A 23,615-nucleotide genomic window follows, 5' to 3' on the forward strand; every position below is an offset into this window, starting at 1 on the left:
CACCACACTCCTCTCCACGATGACTGGATAAACAATTATGCCTAATAGTCCCTTACTCACACCTAAAATGTGTGAGTATGGGACTCACACATGTAGGGGACTCAGTGTCTCACCCTTACCCTTTGGGACAGGGGAGGCAGCTGCCTTGCCTTGGTGAAGGGTTATAGGACCCTGCTGGACAAGCAAAAGGAAGAGCTGTGCCCTTGGGACAGAAATACCCTGGAAAAGAAAGAACAGACCAGAATCAGCAGCCTTTGGAACGTCAAAGACGACTCAGACATTTAAGCAGGACATTAACTCACCCTGGGGACAGGGCTGTGGCTTCTCTCCAGAGACACAGTGTTCCCCCTCCGGGCAAGCACGGCACTCCTCTCCATGGGTGTGTGGCATGTAGGAGCCAGGGGGGCATGGAGCTGGACTGCTGGATCCGAGAGGACAGAAGTGACTGCCTGGACACGGAGCTCCTGAGAGGCCATCAGTGGGAGCTGAGGACTGGGCCCCAGAGATGCAGTAGTACCTGCAGCCAAGAAAACATCCTTCATTTCCACAAGGCTAAGAAGAGCCCTTGTAGACCTCCTCTCTTGCAACACAGCATGTAAATGTGGGTGCTCTTCTACTCACCCTGGGCTGCAGGGTCCTGAGGGGGCTCTCTGCCCTGAGCTATTGCAGTAATATCCCCCAGGGCAAGGCTGGCACTCCTGCAAGCTCCTGCTGCCTTCACCACCAGCCCATGTGCCAGGAGGGCACTGCACTGGAAGCGGGGCACCTGGCAAAATACATTGTGCTGGAGTGAGGAAACACCACCTCATGCCTTCTGCGACTGATCAACAGCTCTGCTTTAGCAAAGCGCTCTTACCTTCAGGGCAATAATGACCAGGAGGACAAGGAAGTCCTGATTCTCCATCTTGGGGGGTTCTTACTCGGGCACCACTTTTGCACCAAAACCCCTCAGCACAATCTCCTAGAAAACAGAGTAACTGATACGAAATGCATGAATCTATTAAAAGATATCAAGAAGTTCTTGATAAGCGAATGGGATAGTTCACCTAGATCAGCATCCTAAAGTCCTAACACCAGTCCATCAGCCCCTGCCATGACTCTAACACCACTGAATACACTCAGGAGAGCAGCAATATACCTGTTGGGGCAGCAAGCCCAGAGAATTCACAGTATTTTCCTGGTGGGCACCTTTGGCATTCTGTGATTGCTTTCAGTTTTTGCCTTGGTCCAAAGGTTCCTGCAGGGCAGCTGTACTGAGTGCTGCTGTTTGTTCCTGCTGGGCAGTAAAACCCTCGTGGGCATGGGTAAAGGGTAAAATCAATAACTGGCCCCTGCTGGTTGTTACAGTAATAGCCTGCAGGGGAAAAGAAAGCTACATTAGGAGATAGTTACTAGGAGATAGTAGCTATTGAGGTGCTGCTCATCAGGAGAGAGCAGGTTCTCCCAGGCACACATGTCTGAATTGCTTTAACCTCTAGTGGCCTTTTCACACAAAGCCAGAACTTGCTCTTCTCCAAGTCAGGAGAGGGAAACCACCAAGACAGGCAGCGAGACTCTAAACTTGCACCCATAGGAAGGCTCAGGAGTCAGCAGTAAGCAGCCATCTCTTGTATGATGCATGGAATTCCAATTGGAGACTGTGAAAACAGGACTCCTGTTTTCTGGGTGCCTGCACAGCCTACAGCACCTTCTCGACTCCTGGCAGATCTCCCGGCAGGGGAATGGCTTTTCCACCTTTGGCTTTTCCTCTCTAAACCACTGGCTCACACATTCATTTGAAGCTGTCCAATACACACAAACACACCTTCCTTTGAGCATGTGCCCAGAGGCTCGGTCTGTTTATCCATGACTTACCTTCCCAGCACTCTCCGGTCGGAGCAGTGAGGCCAGGTTCCTCACAATAGAAGCCAGAGGGGCAAGGCTGGCACTCCGAAAGCATTCTCCTCCCCTGGAGGCTGGAAAAGGTGCCAGCAGGGCAGAGCTTGGGTACTGCTGATGCTGCAGCTGCGAGGACAGAAGCAAGACAGAGAGAAATGAGCAGTGAAAGATGAAGGAGGTCGTTGCTGCGTTCAGGGCTTGGATGAACGTGCAGCAGCATGGAAACAGGGTCAGGGAAGCCATGCAGAGCTCAAACAGTGCTGCGTGGGAGAGGACTGACATTAGGAGCTTCATTTAACAAGGGAAAATGAGGTGCAGCTGTTCACAATCCAAAGATGGAGGAGTTTGGGTGCTGAGACAAATCTATCACTCCCCACTTTCAAAGAACAGGCCAGGGGGGAAACTAGGGGAAGAATCAGAGTCTTTAGGCAGTAGCAAGTTGGCCACCACACTTCCAAAATCAGCCCCAGTGATTTCAGATATTGCATGACATGAAATTTTCTGTATTTCAGACATTACGTGACATGAAATTTTTACTCCTGCCGGATACCTACTGCAGTAAGTGCCCCCAGGGCAGATATTCCCAGTCACACCATCTGTTGGGTTAGGGATTGTTGCTCCAGCTTTACAGTAAAAACCAGCAGTACATTCCCCACTGGGCACAGACAGACCTGGAAGACAGAGGGGATAATGGCACTCAGAGCACTTAGATAAAGGAAGGAAAGCAGGAAAAACACCCACTCGAAGCATCCCTCTGGAAGACACCAAAGGCATCTCACAAGCACCATCACAGCCCTACAGAAACATCAGGATAAAATCAGCTCCTGTTTAACACATGGAAGGAATACTGAAAGGAAGGAAAAGGAGCAGGAGAAAATGAAGCAGCATTTTGTCTGTATCCCAGCATCTGCAGGCACACAGAATACAGGGAATTCTGTCAGGAGACCCTGATACTCCATGTCTATGAACCTATAGCCACCTGTGTTCCCATCGGTCCTCGAAGATGGCCATGGAGGCAGTGACTCACTTGAAGACACACAGCAAATTCTGGGAAAACCAGGTTTATCATCCAGAAACAAAACTAGCTTTAGGGTCCTCTAGTGAGTTCTGAAATAACAAACATTTCCCTGCCCACACAATGCCTTCATTTTAACACCCCTCAAACCAGATCACTCCTGCTTTGCAAACACACAGACCTGAGGCATTGCAGTAAAACCCTGGAGGACAAGGAAGTGGCTCTGGGCTTCCTTTGGGGCAATAGAAACCAGCTGTGCACTTCCCTCCAGTGGCAGTGGCTGGGCAGAGGCAGTTGGTATTGGTGTAGTTATCCAGATCAAAAGGCCGTGAGGTCCAAGCAGCTGAGATGCAAAACCAACCTGAGAACAAAAAACGCCACTGAGAAGCTCTAGCAATGACAGAGCCCCAGGAATTCTCATGAATAACCCATCCTGGATGGTTTTGCTGCAGGACACAAGCATCAGCCTCCCAAAACTATGCTGTCCCCAAGTGCTGGGCAATGCAAAAGCCACAGAGATCCAGTCTCACCTGCATCACACATGCCTGAGGCAGCTGTCAAGTTCTCCTTCCCACAGTAGTGCCCAGGAGGACAGGGCAAGCAGCTATCCAAGCTCTGTGTCATGGGATCAGGGTTATAGTAGCCCCGCGGACAGGGGAACTCAGTAGCAAACCTGGTTCCTTTGGAATAAAAAGAGCAAATAGCTTTCATGGACTATAAATACTACCTTGGCTACCAATCCTGCTGTATCACTTCATGTAGCATCCTATGGTTCGGGGTCATCTTTGCCCATTTATGTCACTGCTGACCTTCACAGTGCACAGCTTGCCCTTCACGGCCAGGCAGACAGTGCTGTTTGGTTTGCCTTTAAGGCTCAAACAACAGCCATAGCTGTGGTTTCCAGGGTTGGGGTTTCTTCCTGTGAAGAACCAGACTGACACTTAAACCTTTGGTCCACAGAGACAATTTCTTGGCCCATGGATTGCCTTGTCCCCCAGGACCCATCTCACCTTTGGGGCAGTAAAAGCCAGCTGGGCAAGGGTTCATACTGTAGCTGGTGGAGTTTTCTGGGCAGTAGTAGCCTGCAGCACAAGGGAAGCATGCAGCTTGTCTGGTGAGGTTGTTGTAAGTCCCTGCAAGGCAGGGCAAGGGAAAGCTGCTTCCTTCTGGGCAGAAGTGGCTCACAGGACAAGGACCTCCTTTCTCCCACATACCTAGAGCACAGAAAGCACAAAAACATGGCCCACAAAGGGAGCTGCTGAGGGAGGGACAATGCTAACAAAGGTCCAGCAAGAAAGATGTTGTCTTCTCTGGGATCCCAGAAGACAGATCAACACAGTAACTAGAATGACCACTTTGGAACTCTCTGATGCTGTGTTACCGTGCCTCTTCTCTCCTTGCTTCACAGGCAAAGCCACAACAAATCATACTGAACAGATCAGCCTTCTAAATGCTCTGCTTCGCATCCACCAAGAATTCTGGAGAACATGGAATTCGCTATGAAAGATTTGTAACTCTTCCCTGGAAATTCTTATTTCTGAGACACAATAAAATGACCAGGAGCAACCAGGCTACGTCCATTACAGGCACAACAGGAACTGCCTGGGGCCAAACCCCCTCAGCATTGCACACAGACAAATGAAGACACCGGCGTTCGTTCACCCAGGGCAGCTCACCATGTGGTGATGGTGAGGAAGCTCCACTCGAGCAGTAGTAGCCAGCTGAGCAGGGTCCTGAGGGTGCTGTGAGGCCAGCAGAGCTGCAGTAATAGCCAGATGGACACACTGTGCAGCTGGAGTCCTGCCTGTTGTAGAGCCTGGTGAGGGACACAAGCAGGCTTTCTGTTGGCAGGAGCACAAGTTCAGCAGTAGACCACTGATACCTACAGCTCTGGACAAGTGAAAGCACCCAGGAGGCTTTTGTGATCAATGCCATGTGTCTAATGAGCCTTGCTGAGTTGTACTTTGCTACTTAAAGGACTAAGGGAGAAACCAAAAGGAAAAGGATAACACCAATGAGCACCAGCAGAACCAAGAAGACTACTTACCTGTCAGAGTAAGTGCCCACAGGGCATTGCTGGGGGATGCTTGTGCCAGCTGGGCAGAAGTGGCCAGGGGGGCATGGACCACCAGTGCTCGTGTTTGTGGCTCCATTAGGGTTTGGGACGCTTGCTCCTACATGAGGAAGGTAAACCAAAGGTGTCCTGAATGACACGGGTGACTGTTCCTGCCTAAAGAAACATTTCCACAGCTGACAGAAGAGAGCAGCTGGTGATTGTTACTTAGGCCAATCTATAGTGGAATGGAATAACTAACAGCAAGTACCAGGGGGAACAGAACCATTTGGATGGCTTAGTCCACCACAGACCTACTCCTCTAAAAGCTGAGATGTCAGGGAGAAGGAGACAGTGACCACACATGATACAATTGCACTTAAACCCCTATACAGATTTAACTATAGCTCACAAAATACCTCCCTAGCATGTATCATCACTCTCCAGTGTATAGCCAAGTAAACATACTCAGAAGAGAATAAACTCATCTGAGTTCCCACTGCTGCAACCAGGACTAAAAGTGACCCCAAATGCCCACCTTCCATGCTAAACTGAGAGTCATCTGTTTGTTGAAGGGCCAGTATGTACAGAAGCTATTTAAGTTATATGGGAATAGTGAGAGCATCTATGGAGCCTGCCATCCACATTGCAAAGCATGGATCTGAATGCTGATCACAGCAGAGCTGACTGCCTTCTGCGCTTGACCTGAAAGAGATCCCAAAGAAGGGGTGAGCTGCCCAAACCAGCCACAACCAGAGAGCAAGGCCTCTAGGAAATTTGTATTTGTGTGGTTTTCAGCTCTCATCTCGGACTTCTCTTAATAATTCCAAGCACATAAGAAATTAGAAGTAAAGTAAATGTCAGGATCCCTATGAAATCACCCAAACTCAGGACCCGTGGTTCCATGAGAGGTATCAAGCACTAATACTCAGCACTGTGGTTACAGCATGCAGCACAGAGAACATTCAGTGCTGCTGAATATAGTGCAGGGGGACTGAATGACGTTGCCACCATCTTCCTGTCTGTAGTCCTTTGTCCCTACAAATCCAAGCCCTTATCCTATGCAAACACCAACTGCAAGCTGCCAGGAAACTTGCTCACAACAGTCAAATCCCTATGGTAATGACTTTCTTGAGTCTGCTTCTTGTAGTTTTCCTCCCCAAGTCCTTCTAGTAGGCTCAGAAAGCAGGTATCTAAATTGAGAAACTTATGATGGGACTGATGATAACCTTATCACATTGCTTTATTCCTCAGGACCACCCTGGCACTGTCTGTAATAAAAACATGGGAAAGATTGTACAGAGAATGTACAAAACCTGATTCCTACAGGGAATTCCTTTTCGCTTCTCTTTTTTGCCCTGTGAGCTCTAAATTCAGTACCTGCTGTGCAGAAGAATCCTGGCCAACAGGGACCACTTGGAGAGGATAATCCCCATTCTCCACAGAACATCCCTAGAAGACCACAGAGGGAAAATAGCATCAAGTATGGGTAAACAGGGAGAACAGCCAGGAGAGCTGCTGTGCTGCACACACGCATCGGGAGGCAAAAGGGAAGACTGGGAGAGCCAGTCCCTCAGCAGCAGCACAACAGGGACAGAACCACATCCCAGCCCAGCTCATGCTCCTCTGGGAAACCCTGAGTGTAACCCAACCTTCTGCAGGGCCTCAGGGAAACCTGTGGCTCACTGGGGACACTGTCAGTGGGATAAGGAACCTCCTGGACTGTGTACTTTGATGTCTGTATTCCCTAGAGCTGAAACATGCATCAGTGGCTTAGGAAAAGGGATATTCAGAGATACCACCCTCTTAGACACTGCTCTACACTGACAGAGCCATCCCCTCACCTGCAGGGCAGTGCTGACACCTCTCAGCCTGGCTGAGGCCATAGGAGGGGTTGTAGGTCCCAGGGGGACAGGGATAAAAGCTGATTCCAGTGTTCTGAGGGCAATAGAAGCCAGGAGGACAGCGACGGCGCAGTCCACTTGAGCAGTGGAACCCAGCAGGGCAAGGGAAGCATCTGTCTTGACCTGTGAAGGAAGGAGAGGAATTAAAATGAACCATGTAATGAAGTGGAAGGAAAACACCACGTACACAGCTTCGCTCTGCCTTAGGAAGCAGGAATGGAAACGAAGTTATTCCGTAAGCCCTCCTGCTATAACTGCCCTTCCAACACAAACCAGGAGAGTTTGATTCAGCTTCTTAACTCCACCAGCCCCAGAGTGCCAGTAACCTCCACACCTCACCGCAGGCAGAACAGCAAGGAAAGGCCGTGAACCTCTTACCAGCTATCTGTGCACCTACTGCTCCAATCCTCACCCATGAGCTGTCTGCCAGGGTGAAATACATTCCCCGTGTGACACGAGGGAAAAAACAACACCCCCCCGACCCCTTTCTTTACTCCCCCCCATTGAATGCTGATAATGGCCAGGAGCTCTCAGGACACTCTTGGACGCAGACAAGTAACACAATTGGTGTTTTCTACATCCCCCAGGTCACAGACAAGTTGCAAAGCTCCAGTTCCTGACCTGTTGCATTGCTGTATTCTCCACTGGGGCAGGGAGAAGGGGCTGCTGAGCCTGCAGGGCAGAAATGTCCTCGAGGACAGAGATCTCCAGTGATCCCATCCTCTGGCTTTGCGGTCTTTGTCCTTCCTGCGCAGTAATAGCCTTAAAGCAGAAGACATTTGAGTCCTGTCTCTGATCCAGAGCCAAGGGAGTTTTTAAGAAGCTGAAGGAGCTTTGTCTGGCTTTGTCTCACCTCGTGCACAAAGTCCCTCAGGAGCAGCCTGCCCAGACATGTTGCAGAAAAACCCAGGAGCACAAGGCAGGCACCAAGTGGCATCCTGGGCTCCTCTCTGTGCATTCCAGGTGCCAGCAGGACATGGCATCTCTTTTGGGTGGGTTGTGCCAGCAGGGCAATAATGTCCTTGTGGGCAGAGATCTCCAACTGGCAGCCCCATCTGAAGCGAGGAAAATTACCTTAATGTGGTTTACAAAAGGTTTTGTAGTGCCAGAAGGCGTGATGCAATGTGAGATATTCAGTACTCACGGGTATGGAGGTGCTGGAACCTTGAAGGCAGTAATACCCTGGCTGACAATGTCCTTCTGGCTCAGTCAGAGCAGCCCTGCTGCAGTACATGCCTGCTGGGCAGGGCTTGCAAGAACCTGCCCTGGCTACATCAGTGTAGGTTCCCTGCACAGAGAGAACCAGTGAATGTCCTCTGCCAAGGGGCTGGGAGCCTGCAGAAAATCACTGCTTGAGACCCAAGTTCACATTCGACTCTTACCACTGGGCATGGGAGAGGGAAGGAACTGCCAGCCAAGCAAAAATGCCCTTTGGGACAATCCTGGGGTGCAGCCAGGCCTGCCTCACTGCAGAATGTACCCTCTGGACAGTCCCGACAAAGAGCCTGAGCACGAGCCTAAAGGGGGAACACAGAAAGCACTTGGCAGATGTGGGGTATTGCTGCTTGCCCCATGAATCAGTGAACTTTGCACACTCTCCCAGCTCCCTACTACGGAATGAGCACCCTGAAGCAAATGAACTGCAGTCAGTCCCAATGCAACAGACCTGTGGGATCTGAAGAGCACCTTCCACCACTAAAGCAGTGGCAAGCACAGAGCTCTTCTGTTGTAGGGTAAAAGCAAAGGAGGTGGTGATTACCCAATGCAGGAGAAAACCCAGGTCCGCTTTTCTTAAGGTGACCACTTACAACCACCTCCTGCGTTTTTGTTCCAACACTGGACAGTTTCCAAGGGCTCTGATGCCCCCCCCCCAAGTACATTACATAGGGTATACTAACAGACTTACAGGCTGGAAGCTGCCAAGAGGACATGGTTCTGGCTTGAAAGCTCCTGGTAAGGAATAATGCCCTTCCATCACCACTTGCTGAAGAGCACTTTTGGCACCTCCTGTGCAAAAGTAGCCAGCTTCACAGGGTCCTGAGGGAGCTTGGTTGTTTGTCCCATCACAATACAGGCTATGTGGGGAAAAACAGACACCGTGGGTACAATAGTTCCTTTTGTCACTGCATAATACAATCTCAGTACAAAAATATCCCTGCTGTCTATCTGGAATCTTGGAGACCTGTTTCTTGAAAGGGAGTTACAGAGGATACGTGTCACTTCTCACACATGTGTTTTAAGGACCATAACCTCTCAGATTCAGTAGCTGTACCCTGGGAAGAATCCTCCCCTCTACAAGCAGGGAGCAGCATCTGCATCTACTTCTGACTAAAGGCCTTACAAACACCCAAGTGTTGGTTTTCTTCAAACCTGCTCTGCAGCTCTGGGCTAAAAATACTTAAGAAAGCCACTCTGACGGCATTCCCTCCAGCTTCTGCACAGAACAGGAATTCCAGAGCAGTCTCCTGCTCGGTTTTCCTGCCTACCTCACCTGGGAAAACAGAGTGAAGTAAAAAAATAGAGGGATAAGCTCTTTGAATTTGGATTCTCCCAGAGCTCTGGACTGCACCTCATGGAGTCCTACAGCACCTGAAAGTCACCGTCCCTCACTGGCCTTGTGCTGCACGTACTCAAAGCACGCTCACGGGGAAGTGAAAGCCACCACAATCCATTCCTTTGCCTTCCAAATCAGTGATGTCATTTTGGTGCCGTTAAAAGGAATGCAACAGGGTGGTGAATTACACTGTCTGCTAACGTAACATCAGTATCAGGGAGGATGTTTAGGCAGGAGCTGCTGGGTGAAACCATGCCGCACCACTGATAGGAGCCTTGCTCTGCAAGGTAAGGGTGGGCTGTTGGGGCAACTAAGCTGAAGGCTGAACAATCCCTTTGCAATGGGACAGGGCTGAGCCATGTTCTCTGAAGAGGACACTCACCCAGGGGGGCAGTCCAAGCACTCCTGGAGGCTCCTCAACCCACTGAGGTTGCTGTAAGTGCCTGCAGGACAGGGGATGGGTGAGGCACAGCCAGGTGGGCAGTAAGCCCCAGCAGGACACACGTCTCCTGTCACACCATCTGTGGGCAGCTGGAATTGGAAAAGGCATCATTCAAAAGAAGGAGTAACCAGGGTTCAGGTGTTTACAGCATCATCCTGCTTTGGGCCCAAGGCAAGACAGGAAAACAGAGACATCTTCTGTTGTGCAGAGCACAGACAATACCTAACTTAGGGGAAATGCAGTAAACACAACATGAATAAACGGATGTTTTCACAGCAGCATCCCACTGGAATTCACATCCACTCAACTTCTGGTTTTAGTTAAGGGGATGTTGGTGTTGAGAGGGACAGATATGACGTGGCTGGCTGCACTCCCTTTGAGGGCAGCAAGTGGTCCTCATGCCATCAACCTGGGGACTTGATCTTGAAGGTCTTTTCCAACCTAGTTGATTCTATGACTCTATGTGAGCAGCGCAGAATTGTGACTCTTGAAGTCACCGAGCTAATAAAAAGCACCACAGTGACGAAAGAGCCACCACATTGGAGCACAATTAGATAAGGAGGAGAAGAACTTGCCACGAGACTTACTGGAGTGAGGGCTCTGCCCTGGCAGTAGAATCCAGCCTCACAGGGACCACTTGGCCCAGTCTGCCCTGGAGCAGCACAGTAGAACCCACGGGTACACGGACTGCACTTCGAGGGTCCAGATAGCCCCTTCTTGCCACTGTATGTCCCCTCAGGGCAGGCTTCAGGTTTAGAGCTGCCTTCCACACAGTAAAAGCCCTGCAAACCAAAGTCAGCTTAATACAGCACTTCAAGCTCTTCTATTAGACCCCCACATACCAGTTTCTTCCACGAGGTAACTAAGAAAGAACAACTCACTGCTGGGCAAGCTTTGGGCTCTGGCATGGCAGGAGAGTCACAGTAGTACCCAGGTGGACATGGTGTGCAAGGGTCTTCACCCTCTGTGCTGGAATTATCCCAGAAGAAGCCTGGCATACAGGGGAAGGAGAAAGGGAACCCAGTCCCCGGAGGGCAGTGATAGCCAGGTGGGCAATCCCCTGTCTGGAAAGCAGAATACACACTCAGGCATGGTTTTGTTGTCTTCTTCTGAGTAGGGAAGAGGAACCTCTTAAGATTCAACTCCAAAAGAACCAAGCTTAATCTATAATTTGAATAACCTGGCATCTTTTAATGCAGGAAAATGGGGCAGAAAAGAAGGGGAGGGAGGGAATTCACAGTCTTATCAGTAGAACTCTGACCATGTAGGATCATTATTCTAGGTGAGGGGTTTGGAAGGTAAAGTCTTGTCATTGAGATAGGCCCTACATGTTCTCTATACAGCTGTGGGGAAGATGCTCTTCTTCCACACTTGGAAAAAGGGCTGGAACTGGGATAAGAGTTATCCTCTTGCTCCTAAATGAAAGCACAGATTCACCCATGTGGAAGAGAAGAGGATTCTTTTTTTAACAGCTATTAATATTGGAAGAGTTCACTCTTTCTAGAGACAGAACAATCACCCTGAAAGATCCCCAAACTCATTAGATACAGAGCAGCACCAGCTCCTGATCTCTGTCCCCTCTTTCATAGCCTGCTTTGACAGGCAGAAGGTTAAGTAAAGACAAAAAACATGCATTAAGCTCACTCCATTTACAGTTGTAGCCTTTGGAGAAATAAAAAATCAGGAGGACCTGAGCTCTACTTACAGGATTGGGAATTCCTGGAGGCTCAATCCCATCTCTGTAGCAGTACTTCCCCATGGGACAGGGCAAGCATTCGGCAACACTGCTTAGACCCATCTGCTCACCATAGGTCCCATTGGGACAAGGCTTACCCTTGAAATGATATAGAAAAATGGACCTTTACCATACTAATATGACTGGGAACAAACACTGACAAGAGGCACCAGGAATCTGGGGTGAATGCTGAAAAGATGGTACAATGGAATGGGGATCCAATGCTCTGGACTGTGCACAGAAAACATTACCCCAGTATTAGCAACAGTTGTATGGAGGGCAAATATTGCTAGGATCTGTGAACCCCAAAACAGTACAGAAACCAGTTCAGAGACTACTGGGAAAGGCTCCTATAGCAAGACAAAGCCCAGTGCAGACTGTAACTGCACAGCCAGCTCAATCCCAATCCCAAGGACCAAAGCAGACTCACTCACAGTGTCTCCCTGGGGACAGTAGTATCCTCTTGGGCAGGCATTTGCACTGGTGTCTGGAACAGCAGCCTGTCCTTGTGGGCACAGGAGACCCGCTGGGCACATGGCTAGGAGCATCACCTCCCAGCTGGTGTGCTCTCCAGCACAGTAATGTCCCACCAGGCATGGCAAGCAGGAGGCTGAACCTTGGTCCTACAACAGGGAAAGCACGGGGTTCTACTTCTCAAGGGCAAAAGAATCCTTGCACAATTGGTAATGCTCCCAGAGACAAAAAGAATTCCCACCTAAGCTAACCTGTGAGCAGCAGGCAGCTTGCAATTCAGTGTATTCACCCTGCAGGCAAGGAAACCTGGGCTTCACAAATAAGAAGCAGGTTCTGTGGATTATCCATGGAAAAGGTTCTGATCCTCAGAACAGTCCAACACCCTTTGCCAGCAGGAGCAGAGAACACAGGCACGTCCCCTCCTCTTTCTTTGTTACACGGAACTCCAAGGCACAAACAAGAAGGAATCTCTTTGCTGTACATACATCTCCATTCACCATTTCCCTCCTCTCTGACCTTAGTAAGGGTTCCAGTGGTAACTACCAAAACTGTGCAGTGATGGAAAACTGGCCTGGAGGAAGATACTGGGGTCTCTTGACAGAAGTGAAGAGCCCATTTCCCATCAATGGGGAAACATGGCAATTAGCGCGATTATTGAGGCCGTTTTGGGGGTAGACAACTCAGAAACAGGCCTCAGCACCTGCCTGTGAGAACAATTGGGCCATTGCTACTCTCTGCTGTGGCTCCATCTTGCTGTTTAACTGACGGCTTGACTCCACTGCAATCAAATGCATCCTTTGGAGCAGGAACCAACTCTCCTTTCTGCCAGGGTCAAATATGCCATGAAAACCCAAAGTCCCTGCTCAGCTGCAGGACAGATGTACTCAGGTTGCTGGTCCTAGCCTCTGGAGTGGGAATAACAGCAAAAGCAGCACTGCACACATGGTATGCACTTTTAGCACCAAGTCTGGAGCACACCCAGACCTGACTGTGTAGAAACACTCCTTCTCTGTGCTAGCACTTTCCCTCCTTACTTGCAGAGTCAGCACATGTGGCCAGTATTCTTCAGAGCACTGGATACGACCTCCCCAAATGGGAGCCATCACGCAAGGAGATGAACTCACTCCAGTGCCTCCTTTTGAGGCACTCAAAGCCTCAAGCTCGCCTTGAAGCTCCCTTTCTGCCAAATTTCAGTCCTTCTGCTCAGCAGGTGCCAGGAGAAAATTATTGTTACTTACTGAGAAGTTGCCAGCACCACAGGGTTGAGGAGATACAGTGCCCAGCTCAGGGCAGTAATACCCTCCAGGACAAGGGGTGCAGTCTGCAGCCACTTCTGCACCATGTTCTATGCGATAGGTTCCTCTGCAGCAGAAAATCCAACAGAAGAGAGAGTCACAACAGCAGCAAAACGATCCAGTATCTGAAGGGGGCTACAAGGATGCTGGAGAGGGGCTCTGCATCAGGGACTGGAATGGTAGGACAAGGGTTGATGGGTTAAAACTGAAACAGGGGAAGTTCAGGTTGGAGATAAGGCAGAAGCTCTTCCCTGTGAGGGTGCTGAGGCGCTGGCACAGGGTGCCCAGAGAAGCTGTGTCTGCCCCATCCCTGGCAGTGTTCAAGGCCAGGGTGGACACAGGGGCTTGGAACAAGCTGCTCTAGTGAAAGGTGTCCCTGCCCATGGTAGGGGTTGGAACTGGTTGAGCTTTAAGGTCCTTTCCAACACAAACCATTCCCTGGTTCTCTGATTCTATGACAGCACACCTCTGGTCTGGATCCTCAGTCATCTGTATAGAGGAAATCTACCATTTCTGGAGGCAAGAAACTCCCTGATTCAGAAAAATCCAGCCTGGACCAGCCAGTAACACGCAAGGTCAAAGGAACATTGCTGGTGCGGAAAGCTATTACTTAAACCCACAAGTGTTCTGAAATGCCATGTAGAAGTGTTTTCTTTTGTACCTGCACAGCTACTGCAGCACATGGGATGCACTTACACTGGGCACAGAGCTGGCTTGGAGGTCCCACTGGTGCAGAAAGCTCCTGGGGGGCAGGCAGCACAGTCTTCCACTCTCCCATTTCCCAGCCTGGTGGCATAGGTTCCTGCAGGGCAGGGGTACTGTGTGCCCCTCTGTGTACCTTGCCAGAAAGAGGAGAAGACCAGCCTTAGTTCTTAATACAGCTTCAAAGACAGGAGGCAATAAGCCCCCTGCTCTTCGTTGTTGGTATTTACATGAGTTACATGTAAATATGTATTTCTATATACAAAAATCACTGCTCGCAGCTCTGAGAACAACAGCGACAAAATCACCACTTAGCAAAGTGTGCCGAATCCCTGCAGGAAGTTTCCCATTTACAATTGCAGCAGATATTTGCATCTGAATCCTTTGCCAATGAAGGGAAAGAAAACAATGCCAATGTGCTCTGTGCAAACAGCGTTATTTACTAGACAGAAGGGACGTTTTGTTACCGACTCCACATTGAACACCCAGTGCAGAAGATCCGCTGATAAAGTCAGGGTGTGATATCAGAGTCCAACAACATTTCTAAGGACAGAAGCACACTAAAGCTCCTTCACTCCTACCCTGAGGGCAGTAGTGCCCTGAGCTGCACATCCCAGTAGGAGAACGGGCTCCTCCGAAGCAAAACCAGCCTGCAGGGCATGGGGAGCACTCCTCCGCTGAGGTCAGGCTTGTCCTGTTGCTCCAGGTGCCCGGGGCACACTTGTGCTGCGTTGGGTGCTTGGTGCCTGGTGGGCAGTAGTGACCAGCTGGGCATGGAGTGGGGGGCTTCTGCTTCCCCCCTGTTCCTGTAACACACATTGAAGACAAGCAGTGTAGCCTAAAGCTGGCTTTACAAAGCCCAGTTCTCTCGGTCTGTTTTCAGCTCTGCTGGGTGACCCTGAGTGAAGTCTTCCCCTCATTTTGCACCTTTCCTCTATTTGAAACAGGGTAACAAGAATTACATCCTCTCATGAGAGATTCTGTCAGAACTGGTTACTAAAGCAGCTTTTCATCAGTTTAAGTATCCTGTGTGGTGTCCCTGTCCAAAGCAGACACTGATATTAAAGCCACCAATAAGCGAAAAGCTTTGAAGACACTAAAAGCTGGCCACTTTGAGGCCATGAAGTTAAAACAGTCACTCTGGGTGGCATAAAGAGAGAACCTGAGAATAAATTTACCTTGTCCATAGGGCACAGCAGTCTCTGCAGTACCACTTTGGGCATCTTTTTCCCATTTACCGTCATTGTGATAGCTCATTGACCTGTTCCAGGATGTCCCAGTGGGCTCTGTGACACCAAAGAACACAGTTCACTTGGCCATAAAGCCTCACCTTACCTCTCCCACAGGCAAATCCAGCTGGGCACGTTTCGCATTGGGACTTCTCAAAGAGGTTGAAATCATTGCCGACTGTTCCTGGAGGACAGGCGTTGCTGGGAGAATGAGGGCTGGATGACCCTGCTGGGCACACGTACCTGACAAAACACAGCAGGTTAAGCTTTGGTGCAAGAAGGAGACAAACTCTGTGCCCTGTGACAGTATTAGGGTGAGCGCTGCAGCTGGGGAGATGCAGCAATCCCGAAGATGAAACACAGTGAACGGACTGGTTGCGTCAGACACCCTTCATCTAAAGAAAAGTAGGTTATGCAGCCAGGTTGTGCTGTTCACAGCCATGGGATGTGAGGCCTGGCTTCATCCTTGGCTAATTTTATAACCTACTCAGTGGCAACAGTGCTCTCCACCAGAGCAGGCTACATCAACACTGACTCAACGGGAACTGCAGTGATGTCTTGACACAGCAGCACCACCTGCACCTCTTGACACACGAAGCAAAACCAGGGGAGGTGAAATACATGCACAGACATCAGCAGCAGCACAGGAACCAAGCCAGGCTTACCCCGGTAAGCACTCAGCATCAGGCTGGGCTAAGCCAGCCTGGGTACAAGCTCTCCCTGCTGGGCAGGCTCTGCAGTCAGTGGCTTCATCCTGGCCTTGCAGAGGGTTGTGTGTGCCTGGCTGGCACGGCACTGGGTGACTTGCTCCAGCAGGACAGAAATACCCAGCAGGGCACTTCCAGCACAACCCAAGTCCTGAAGAGAGACAGAAAGAAGGCATTTAAGGTCCCCAAAGGAAGCGTGATGTGCTGACAAAACAGAGGGTCCCATGGAACGTGCTTCCTTTGCTTGTACCACCAATAAAATCACTGCAATGCCAGAAGGTGGTGCTGTTGGATTAGCTGAAAGCTAGTGAGGTTTAGTGGCTCATGCAAGCAGTAAAACCATCTGGATTGTGTTCTGAGACAACAGGACAAGAAATGAGACACATTAAACATAAAACCATCAGCCTTAAACCATGCTCTGCTGCAGGTACATTTAATAACCCTCATGCTCAGGCTTCTGCTGGAAGAGAGCCTGGGGTTTTCCATGCTTGTATGGGGTTTTCCATGCTTTACAGACTGGAGATATGCTCAGGACCCGTGGATACCTGGCTTGAATGACAAGCAGTGAGCTGTGAGCACCCCTAAAATCCTGGCTGTTAAACAGGAGGCGTGCATTGTGACTTAGAGGAACGCTAGTAAGATCAAGACGTAATAACCCAACGATTCCTTCCTGCTGTTACCATGCTCAGAAAGTGCATTTCGTCACAAGATGCCCCCAAATATCTCAGTGGGTGAAGAGGAAACACAACTTTAGCACAGGAGTGTCACTCCTGCACAAAGCAACTCGAGCAATTCAAGGGGAAGGGAAACACTGGCTGATGGAGTACTCCCAGGTTGAACCCCTGCTGCCTTCCAAACGCTTGTTGAAGCAAGGCTCAAGCACATCCCGGTGTGTATGTGCTTCTGCAGGCTGGAATAGAGCTCTCCAGCACCCCAAAATGACCAGGATTTATTCAAGCCCAGGTTTCCCCCTCCACAGAGGGAAGGTGCAGGTCCACATCAGGATTCCTCAGGGTGCAAAGCAAGTTCAAGGGTCACCTCTGCCTTCCACCCACTTGCTCATTCCCAGCCCACAAAACCCTCATTGTTTCCCCCTTACCTTTACTCCACACGGCCCAGAAGAACACAAGGGTCCAAAAGCTCGCTAGAACCAGGTCTGAAGTTCTCAAGGCTATAAAATCCCCCAGCTCTGAGCATAGCAACGGAGTCAACGCAGCTGAAGGGGGGCTGCAACCTCATGGAACTTTAAGCATTGCCTTAAGATGAAAACAGCTGCATGATGGGGGTCTGTCCCAGCAGCAAATCCAGTGGGAATGCCATATGACAGAACCAGAATCCACACCACTTAGCTAAACCATATGAGCCATCACCTATCTCATGATAGCGTACACGAAATACTCAGGGTTTATTCACATATCCCCTGCTTTGCAGGTGTTGTCCCGCCTTTGCCAAATGCTCCTTAGCATAATTGACTCAGTACATAAAGCACTACAGGCCTAACATGACCACTGAGCAGCTGAACACAAGGTTTCTGCTCCTACCAGTGCACACGGTGATTTGTGACCCTGGATAAAACATCCTGGACTTGGACCAAAGTTTACTCGAGTGAACTGAGCTCATCCCCTGAGCATCCCTCTGATTGTCTCTCTTTCCCCATTTGTACAGCACTGTGAAGGAGGAAGCAGCAATTTCTACACCTCTGTGAGACACTGAGTTACTCTGCAGGGCACAAACCCAGGCAGAGCTTGCCTCAGCAGCATGCAATTGCTGCAGCAGAAAGCCAGGTCTCCCTTTGCATGTCTAAGCAAAGATGTAGTTACCATGCTCCATTATTCTGTCCTTCTCGATTCATTTATCCGTTACTAAACTGCAAAATCCAATCACCTTCCACAGGTTTCCCAGGAACTCAGCCCTGCTGGGTGCAAACCAAAGGAAAGGTCACAGAAGAGAGCTGGAAACCTGTGGAAGCTTTGTGCCTACCTCCTTGCATGCATTTCAGAACACGACATGCTGCTTCATCTACTTGGCACTATAAGAAAGTGGCACTCTTAAGGGCAGGGCTTCTACAGCTTCCGAAGGCTTCAATTCCATTGTTTTTTGACTGATACAGTGATGTTTTGCCTAATCTGTAACCTTATTTCCCTTTGCTACAAGAATTGTGCTAAAAAAGGTGACTCATGCAAAGCTGACACAGTTGAATAAGCTTTAGCAACAGGCAGCTGCTGACTTTGGCTTCACAGCTGACCTGCTGGATGCCTTTAGCACACTGTGTCAGGTTGCTCCTTGGTTTTCTTTCCTTCTGCTCTAAGTACAAGCATCACTTTTCCCTGCCATGGCAACTTCTTTCAAGTGTCTGCATAGGGCAGAGATCTAAGTATCAGGGTCCAAGTCCATAAGTGATGTAAGTGAAGTGAAATAAGGGGATAGTAACTTCTAGATGTAACAGCTTTGTAATCCCCAAATGCTTCACCACAAATCTGGTGATTCATAGGCAGTTCCATAGGTGGTCCTTTCATGCAGAGCTCTAGGACTGCCTGAGCCAGAGCCTAGTAAACATGTACTGTAGCTGCAGACCCTTCACAAGAATGTGCTTTAACAGCATGATTTACAGTGAGAATTATAACCCCAGTGCCCAAAATGAAGATCTTTTATGACACAGACCTGGCAAGCATGAGGAGCTGCTGCTGCTGGGGGGGTGAAGCTCCTTTTTGGGCTTGAAACTCCCTGCTGGGCATGGAGGGACTGCAAGGCCATCAGGACAGAAGTGACCTACAGAGAAGAAGAAAACAACCTGTGGTTTAGCAATGACATTGTAAGTCAGAGCAGAGCGCTGCTGGGTTTCTTGCACGCTGATGCATGTCTGTGTTGCAGGGGATAAAGGGAAAGCTCAAGTATCCACGGCTAAATCATACCATGGTGTCTGAACGTTGCACCCTGAAGGCTTGGTTCTGCAATAGAAGCAGAGATGCATGGGCATAATCAGTGGAAGAAACCAGCAGGTCACTTCAGGGAGAAGCAGCACATTAGAGATAGCCCAAATCTTTGAGTCTGGAAATTCTGACAAGATTTGGTAAATTCTCATCCATTTCCCATCCAAAAGTGTTTCTTCCTTAGGTAAAACCTGAGCTGGTGATTCAAATCCAATTCAAAACATACAGTGACATTTCCAGCTAAATATCCCAGTTAGTTTTATTAGTTGGCATCATCAGAGTTAATTCTTCTCTTCCTATTCCAATTCTTCTGCTCTCTCCAAAATGGAAAGATGAGCTGAAGTGTTCCTGCTCTAAGGACCACATTCCTCTTTCCCTTGAGATCCTCCTGCCAGTTGCACATCTAGTGATGAAATGCTCATATCCAGCTACAATGAATTGTTCTTTCCAAGTAATGCTTTGTAAACCCTGAGTATCAACTAGTTTCTAAATTCCAGATGGATATTTGAAGAGTGAAAAGAAGGATTTACCTCTGGCATGAAGTGCCACTGCTAAGTGCAGATGTGTTGCTATGTATTAGAATAGCAATGACACATTATTCCCATGCACACGATGCTGAGTACACAGATTATATGGAATTAAACTCAGGCAAACCATGAAATATCCCACTGGGAATCCTCAGGCCTCTCCTGCTTGTGGTGGTAGTCAAACTCCTTACCATGTAGGGGCTTTGCAATTGGGCTGGATGACTTATTCTAATTGAAGGACACAAGAGGTACTCATTTAACACTGAATTTCACCTTGGGATCCTTGGCATATATTGAACGTGTTGAGCATCAGGAGATTCGCGCTTGCTCTCTCAGGTCTTGTGGTTGATAGACTGGAGGTGAAACCTGACTGCAGCCTTTGGCTGATCCTGTGCATGGCAGGTAGAGAAATCCTCTGTTCTGTCCTCTCGTCTCTCTATTATAACTAAATCTAAACTCCTGAGGTCTTGCTCTAGCATGATCTCTTTAGCTTCGCCATTTCTCCTTCTACTGCACAACACGTAAGGTACCCAGAGCACAGGAACTCTTCATTATTTAATAAGAGGGATTCTAATTACAGACACAAGAATTAAGTTACTGAGTTGAGTGACTCTGCAGGAGGCACCTGGAGCTGTGTAGGGCTTACAGGAGAAGGAAAAGCATGATAGGACTGCAGATCACAACTGCATCTCTCTAGTAAGAGCTACCCCATGCTCTCCCTGTAAGGCCAGTGTGCTTGGAAATGAAGTCTGAGGGTGTGTGGAGGGAACTCTCAATGATATTCCTGCTACTGCAGCACCCAACTTTCCCTCTTACCAAGGACTGTGGTGAAGAATGGAGCTGAACTGATGCTGAGGACCTTGGAGGGACACCAAAGCACTGCACTGTATCACAGGAAACAAGCCCAAAAGGAAGCTAATATTGGGCTACCAAATCCTCTCTAGGCTTATACTCATTCTCCTGGCTGCATAAGGGGTTTTAATGCTGCAGAAAGCTCTCTTTTTATGGGGAAACTAAGCCAAGCAGCCCTTCAGTACCAGGACAGCTTAACCTCCAATGTCACTGAAGAGCTGCACGCTCCCAGCCTGGACAAACACAAAGCTTTGGGGTTTTGTGTTGGGATTATCCCCAAACAAACGCTCACAGACTGTAAGTTAAGGTGCTTTCACAGTTACTCCATCATTTCCTTCTGGCTAAGGAATCACGTGAAATGACATCCTCTGCCCAGTCCCTCCTATTCTGTTCCCCTGCTGCCTAATTTTGCACCAGCATCTCAGTGAGGAATTTGTACCCCCACCAGTGACAACACACTGCAACCACCTAAACATGGGCCTATCTGCATGTCTTTGAGAGTGTCAAGCAGAGAGAGGAATTAGGTAAAAAACCACAGCGTGGCCTTATTTGATTCTGAATGCTACAGCACCCACTATAAATGGGTATTAGTGATAGCCTGTGAAACCAGCCCCTGAAGTGGAGAAAGACATAACTGTGTGTGAATCAATTTCACAGATGATCAGTTAAAACCCACAGAGAGGGAGAGCTTTCTGGGAGGGAAGGGGAAGCCAAAGCTTTCCTCATGGCTCAGCAGCACTTGAGGAACTTGCTTTTCAGGAACCCTTCTTGATGGCATCTGCTGGTTTTAACCTCCAGTGCTGCTGTCCCACAAGGAACCAACCTCTGTTCCCAAACTGCCAGCTAAGCTTTACCAGAGCAAAGTGCCATGGCAGTCTCCTTAGGGTCTAATGCCTATAGAGGACACGGTGAGATGTACCTACCTGCTGGGCAGGGCTGGCACAGCAGAGAGTCTTCCCTTGGGAAAGGGCCGGGAGCGGAGGTTATACACTGAGTGCGGCTTGGATTCGGCTGCTCACCAGCCCCGCAATGCTAAAGGGAAGAAACAAGAATTGATCCCACCACAAGGTCCAAATGGCCATTGCTGCTCAAAGCTGTGTCCCAGGGAGGCCTGAGGCAGGAAAAAGCCCTTCATTCTATCTGAAAGCGCTTCATTCTGTCTCCTGCTTCCTCCTTGTCTGCCTTTTCCCTTCCCACCACCAGGGAAGTAAAAAGAGTACTTCAAGCTCCAGGCTTTTTGAGCCCTCAGCTGAGGGTTTTAGCGGTGGCAGATAATCTGAGCACTAACGCCTCACAATTTAGATGGGAAACGTTTATTTCTATTAATAAAGGCTACTTGTAGAAGGCCTTAGGTCTACTGTACACCACTGAAGTGTACTGAATGCTTTTCCTTGAGGAAGAAAGGTTATATCCTACTATGAAAGCAGGGAAGCCTGACTCGTCCTGACGACTCACTTCTGCCTACCCCAAGTTTACCCTTGGAGAACAACACACTCATTCTGTACCTGTCTGCTCTGTCCATCCGGGCAGATGTAAGTCTCTGGACATTCCTGGCACTCCAAGTCTCCCTCTGGTGAGTACTGACCAGGAGCACAGCTCCTCTGCACACCGCTTTGGGGATGGCAGGAATATCCCTCTGGACACGCACGGCACCCAGCTCCACTCTCAAGGCTGAGGTAGCCACGGGGACAAACCTGCAGTAGGATCACAAGGAGCATCAGATCCACGGGGACGCATTCTTTGCATGATCAGAGCAAGCCGCTTTCTCTGAGCCAAATCAGAGCCAAACAGTGCAGGAATATCCCGAACAATGTCAAAGCAGACTGTAAAATCTGGGAAGAAGCCTGACGGTTCAGAATAGGTGGGAATAGAGGCAGAAAGCACTACTTACTGCTTGCTCTTTCCCCCTGTCCCCCAGCTCACCTGGCAGGCAGTGATATCTGTTTGAGCCGTAAGTACATTGGCTGTTCCCAGTGGGCATTTCCTTGGAGCTGCTTGACCCCCAGGGCAACTGGATCGGAAATAAAGAAGTTGGAAACCTGACTCCAAACAACATCCCTGGCCTCCTAAACACACACAGGGCACAAGATCTGCCCTAAGCAATAGCAAAGGGAAACTGGCTTTGTACATTCCCCACTCCCATTGACTTCGAGGGTTGCTCCAGATGCTGTAGAAAGCCCTGGATGGCAGTTTAAGTCAAAGACAGTGGATTCCCCATCACCTATAAGGGACCGGGCACCTCGCTTTGTGCCCCACCTCCTGATCTGCATTGTAAGACTGCTCTCAGGATATTCTGAGTAAAAATGATGTCCCCAGTGTTCAACTCCCTTCCTGCAGTGCCGAGCAGGAGGGAAGGAAAGATGGAGACTTACTAGAAACCTGTTGGACATTCCAAGCAGTTGCCAGCTGTGTAGTAATATCCCTGCCTGCAGTCTATGAGGCAGTGGGTCTGGCAGTCTGTGCTACAGCCTGGGGAGAGGGAAAAGGCCCCTAAGAAGAAAGCAGAAGAAATAAATGAAGGTATAAATTCATGACTCTAAGTTAATGCCCAGTTATTATCACACCATAATGTAGTATCTGCACTATTTTGTCATCAGTGTCAATGGCACTAGTAGTACTAGAGCAATGACTTTTACTGTTAAGAACATTGCTTTGCCTTTATAGAAGAATGGTGGTTATGAATGGGACACAGCACTCCACCATTTCACCCAGCCCTCTTGAGGATGTCTCTTGACTTCATGTTCCAGAAGAGAAAGGTGATGAATACAAAGATGCTGAAACCTGAACTTAAAGAACAGAACAAACCCTGAGTTACTAATGCCCTTTTTGCTCTCCATACTTTCTATGTTGAAAACACTGACATGCTCAGGCTTTTTTCTCTCTTCAGACCATTAAAACCTCATGGTGAATAGATGCCCCACCTTTTCCTGCCTTCTCCCTGAATAAATTCCTAGAAAAGACTGGAAGAATGGCAGCTACATTCATCTCTTTATGACCAGAATAAGCCACATATATACATGTGTACATATATATTTATATACACAACCACCATCTCTGTTAGCTTATAGCTTTCTGGAGGTAACCATATCAGCACCACTAAAACCAAAGTAAAACCAAACCAGACTAAACCAGAAGTCTGCCTGTATGAGAAAGTTATCCACTCACCTCTCAGCAAGATTCCAAGGCTATAGCAGACCGTCAGCCACCTCCAAGCATTAGCCATGGGGACTGGGAAAGAGTCCTCCAAACAACACCAGGCTTAGAGCTTATGTTTAAAACATTCCCTGAGCATCTGGTGGTGCTTTTGTTGAAGCTCAG

At 49.0% G+C, this 23,615-nt stretch overlaps 1 protein-coding gene across 1 annotated transcript in view; it reads right to left on the bottom strand.

The window, feature by feature from the left end:
• LOC130611940 (multiple epidermal growth factor-like domains protein 6) overlaps window positions 1–22,783 on the bottom strand; it is a 28,276-nt gene extending 5,493 nt beyond the window's left edge. Inside the window, exons 1-34 of the mRNA XM_057433196.1 lie at window positions 22,670–22,783; window positions 22,221–22,308; window positions 21,803–21,991; window positions 21,221–21,329; window positions 18,650–18,757; window positions 15,947–16,139; window positions 15,388–15,524; window positions 14,634–14,858; window positions 14,047–14,188; window positions 13,294–13,417; window positions 12,016–12,204; window positions 11,552–11,680; window positions 10,728–10,910; window positions 10,434–10,628; window positions 9,787–9,935; window positions 8,757–8,925; window positions 8,233–8,367; window positions 7,995–8,138; window positions 7,704–7,905; window positions 7,472–7,612; window positions 6,791–6,973; window positions 6,327–6,398; window positions 4,941–5,067; window positions 4,570–4,709; window positions 3,904–4,107; window positions 3,424–3,573; window positions 3,075–3,254; window positions 2,433–2,549; window positions 1,855–2,004; window positions 1,139–1,354; window positions 857–961; window positions 622–766; window positions 303–517; window positions 120–219 (exon numbers count right to left, since the gene is read on the bottom strand). Coding sequence (XP_057289179.1) covers window positions 120–219; window positions 303–517; window positions 622–766; window positions 857–961; window positions 1,139–1,354; window positions 1,855–2,004; window positions 2,433–2,549; window positions 3,075–3,254; window positions 3,424–3,573; window positions 3,904–4,107; window positions 4,570–4,709; window positions 4,941–5,067; window positions 6,327–6,398; window positions 6,791–6,973; window positions 7,472–7,612; window positions 7,704–7,905; window positions 7,995–8,138; window positions 8,233–8,367; window positions 8,757–8,925; window positions 9,787–9,935; window positions 10,434–10,628; window positions 10,728–10,910; window positions 11,552–11,680; window positions 12,016–12,204; window positions 13,294–13,417; window positions 14,047–14,188; window positions 14,634–14,664 — 4,037 coding nt within the window. The 5' untranslated portion in view covers window positions 14,665–14,858; window positions 15,388–15,524; window positions 15,947–16,139; ... (3 more) ...; window positions 22,221–22,308; window positions 22,670–22,783. The remainder of the gene's footprint in view (window positions 1–119; window positions 220–302; window positions 518–621; window positions 767–856; window positions 962–1,138; window positions 1,355–1,854; window positions 2,005–2,432; window positions 2,550–3,074; window positions 3,255–3,423; window positions 3,574–3,903; window positions 4,108–4,569; window positions 4,710–4,940; window positions 5,068–6,326; window positions 6,399–6,790; window positions 6,974–7,471; window positions 7,613–7,703; window positions 7,906–7,994; window positions 8,139–8,232; window positions 8,368–8,756; window positions 8,926–9,786; window positions 9,936–10,433; window positions 10,629–10,727; window positions 10,911–11,551; window positions 11,681–12,015; window positions 12,205–13,293; window positions 13,418–14,046; window positions 14,189–14,633; window positions 14,859–15,387; window positions 15,525–15,946; window positions 16,140–18,649; window positions 18,758–21,220; window positions 21,330–21,802; window positions 21,992–22,220; window positions 22,309–22,669) is intronic.
• Window positions 22,784–23,615: the final 832 nt, after the last annotated feature.

This window comes from Pezoporus wallicus, unplaced genomic scaffold (genome assembly GCF_028554395.1).
Source record: "Pezoporus wallicus isolate ANWC-B61680 ecotype Strahan unplaced genomic scaffold, APGP_CSIRO_Pwel_v1 contig_9719, whole genome shotgun sequence".
Taxonomy (NCBI): Eukaryota; Metazoa; Chordata; class Aves; order Psittaciformes; family Psittacidae; genus Pezoporus; species Pezoporus wallicus.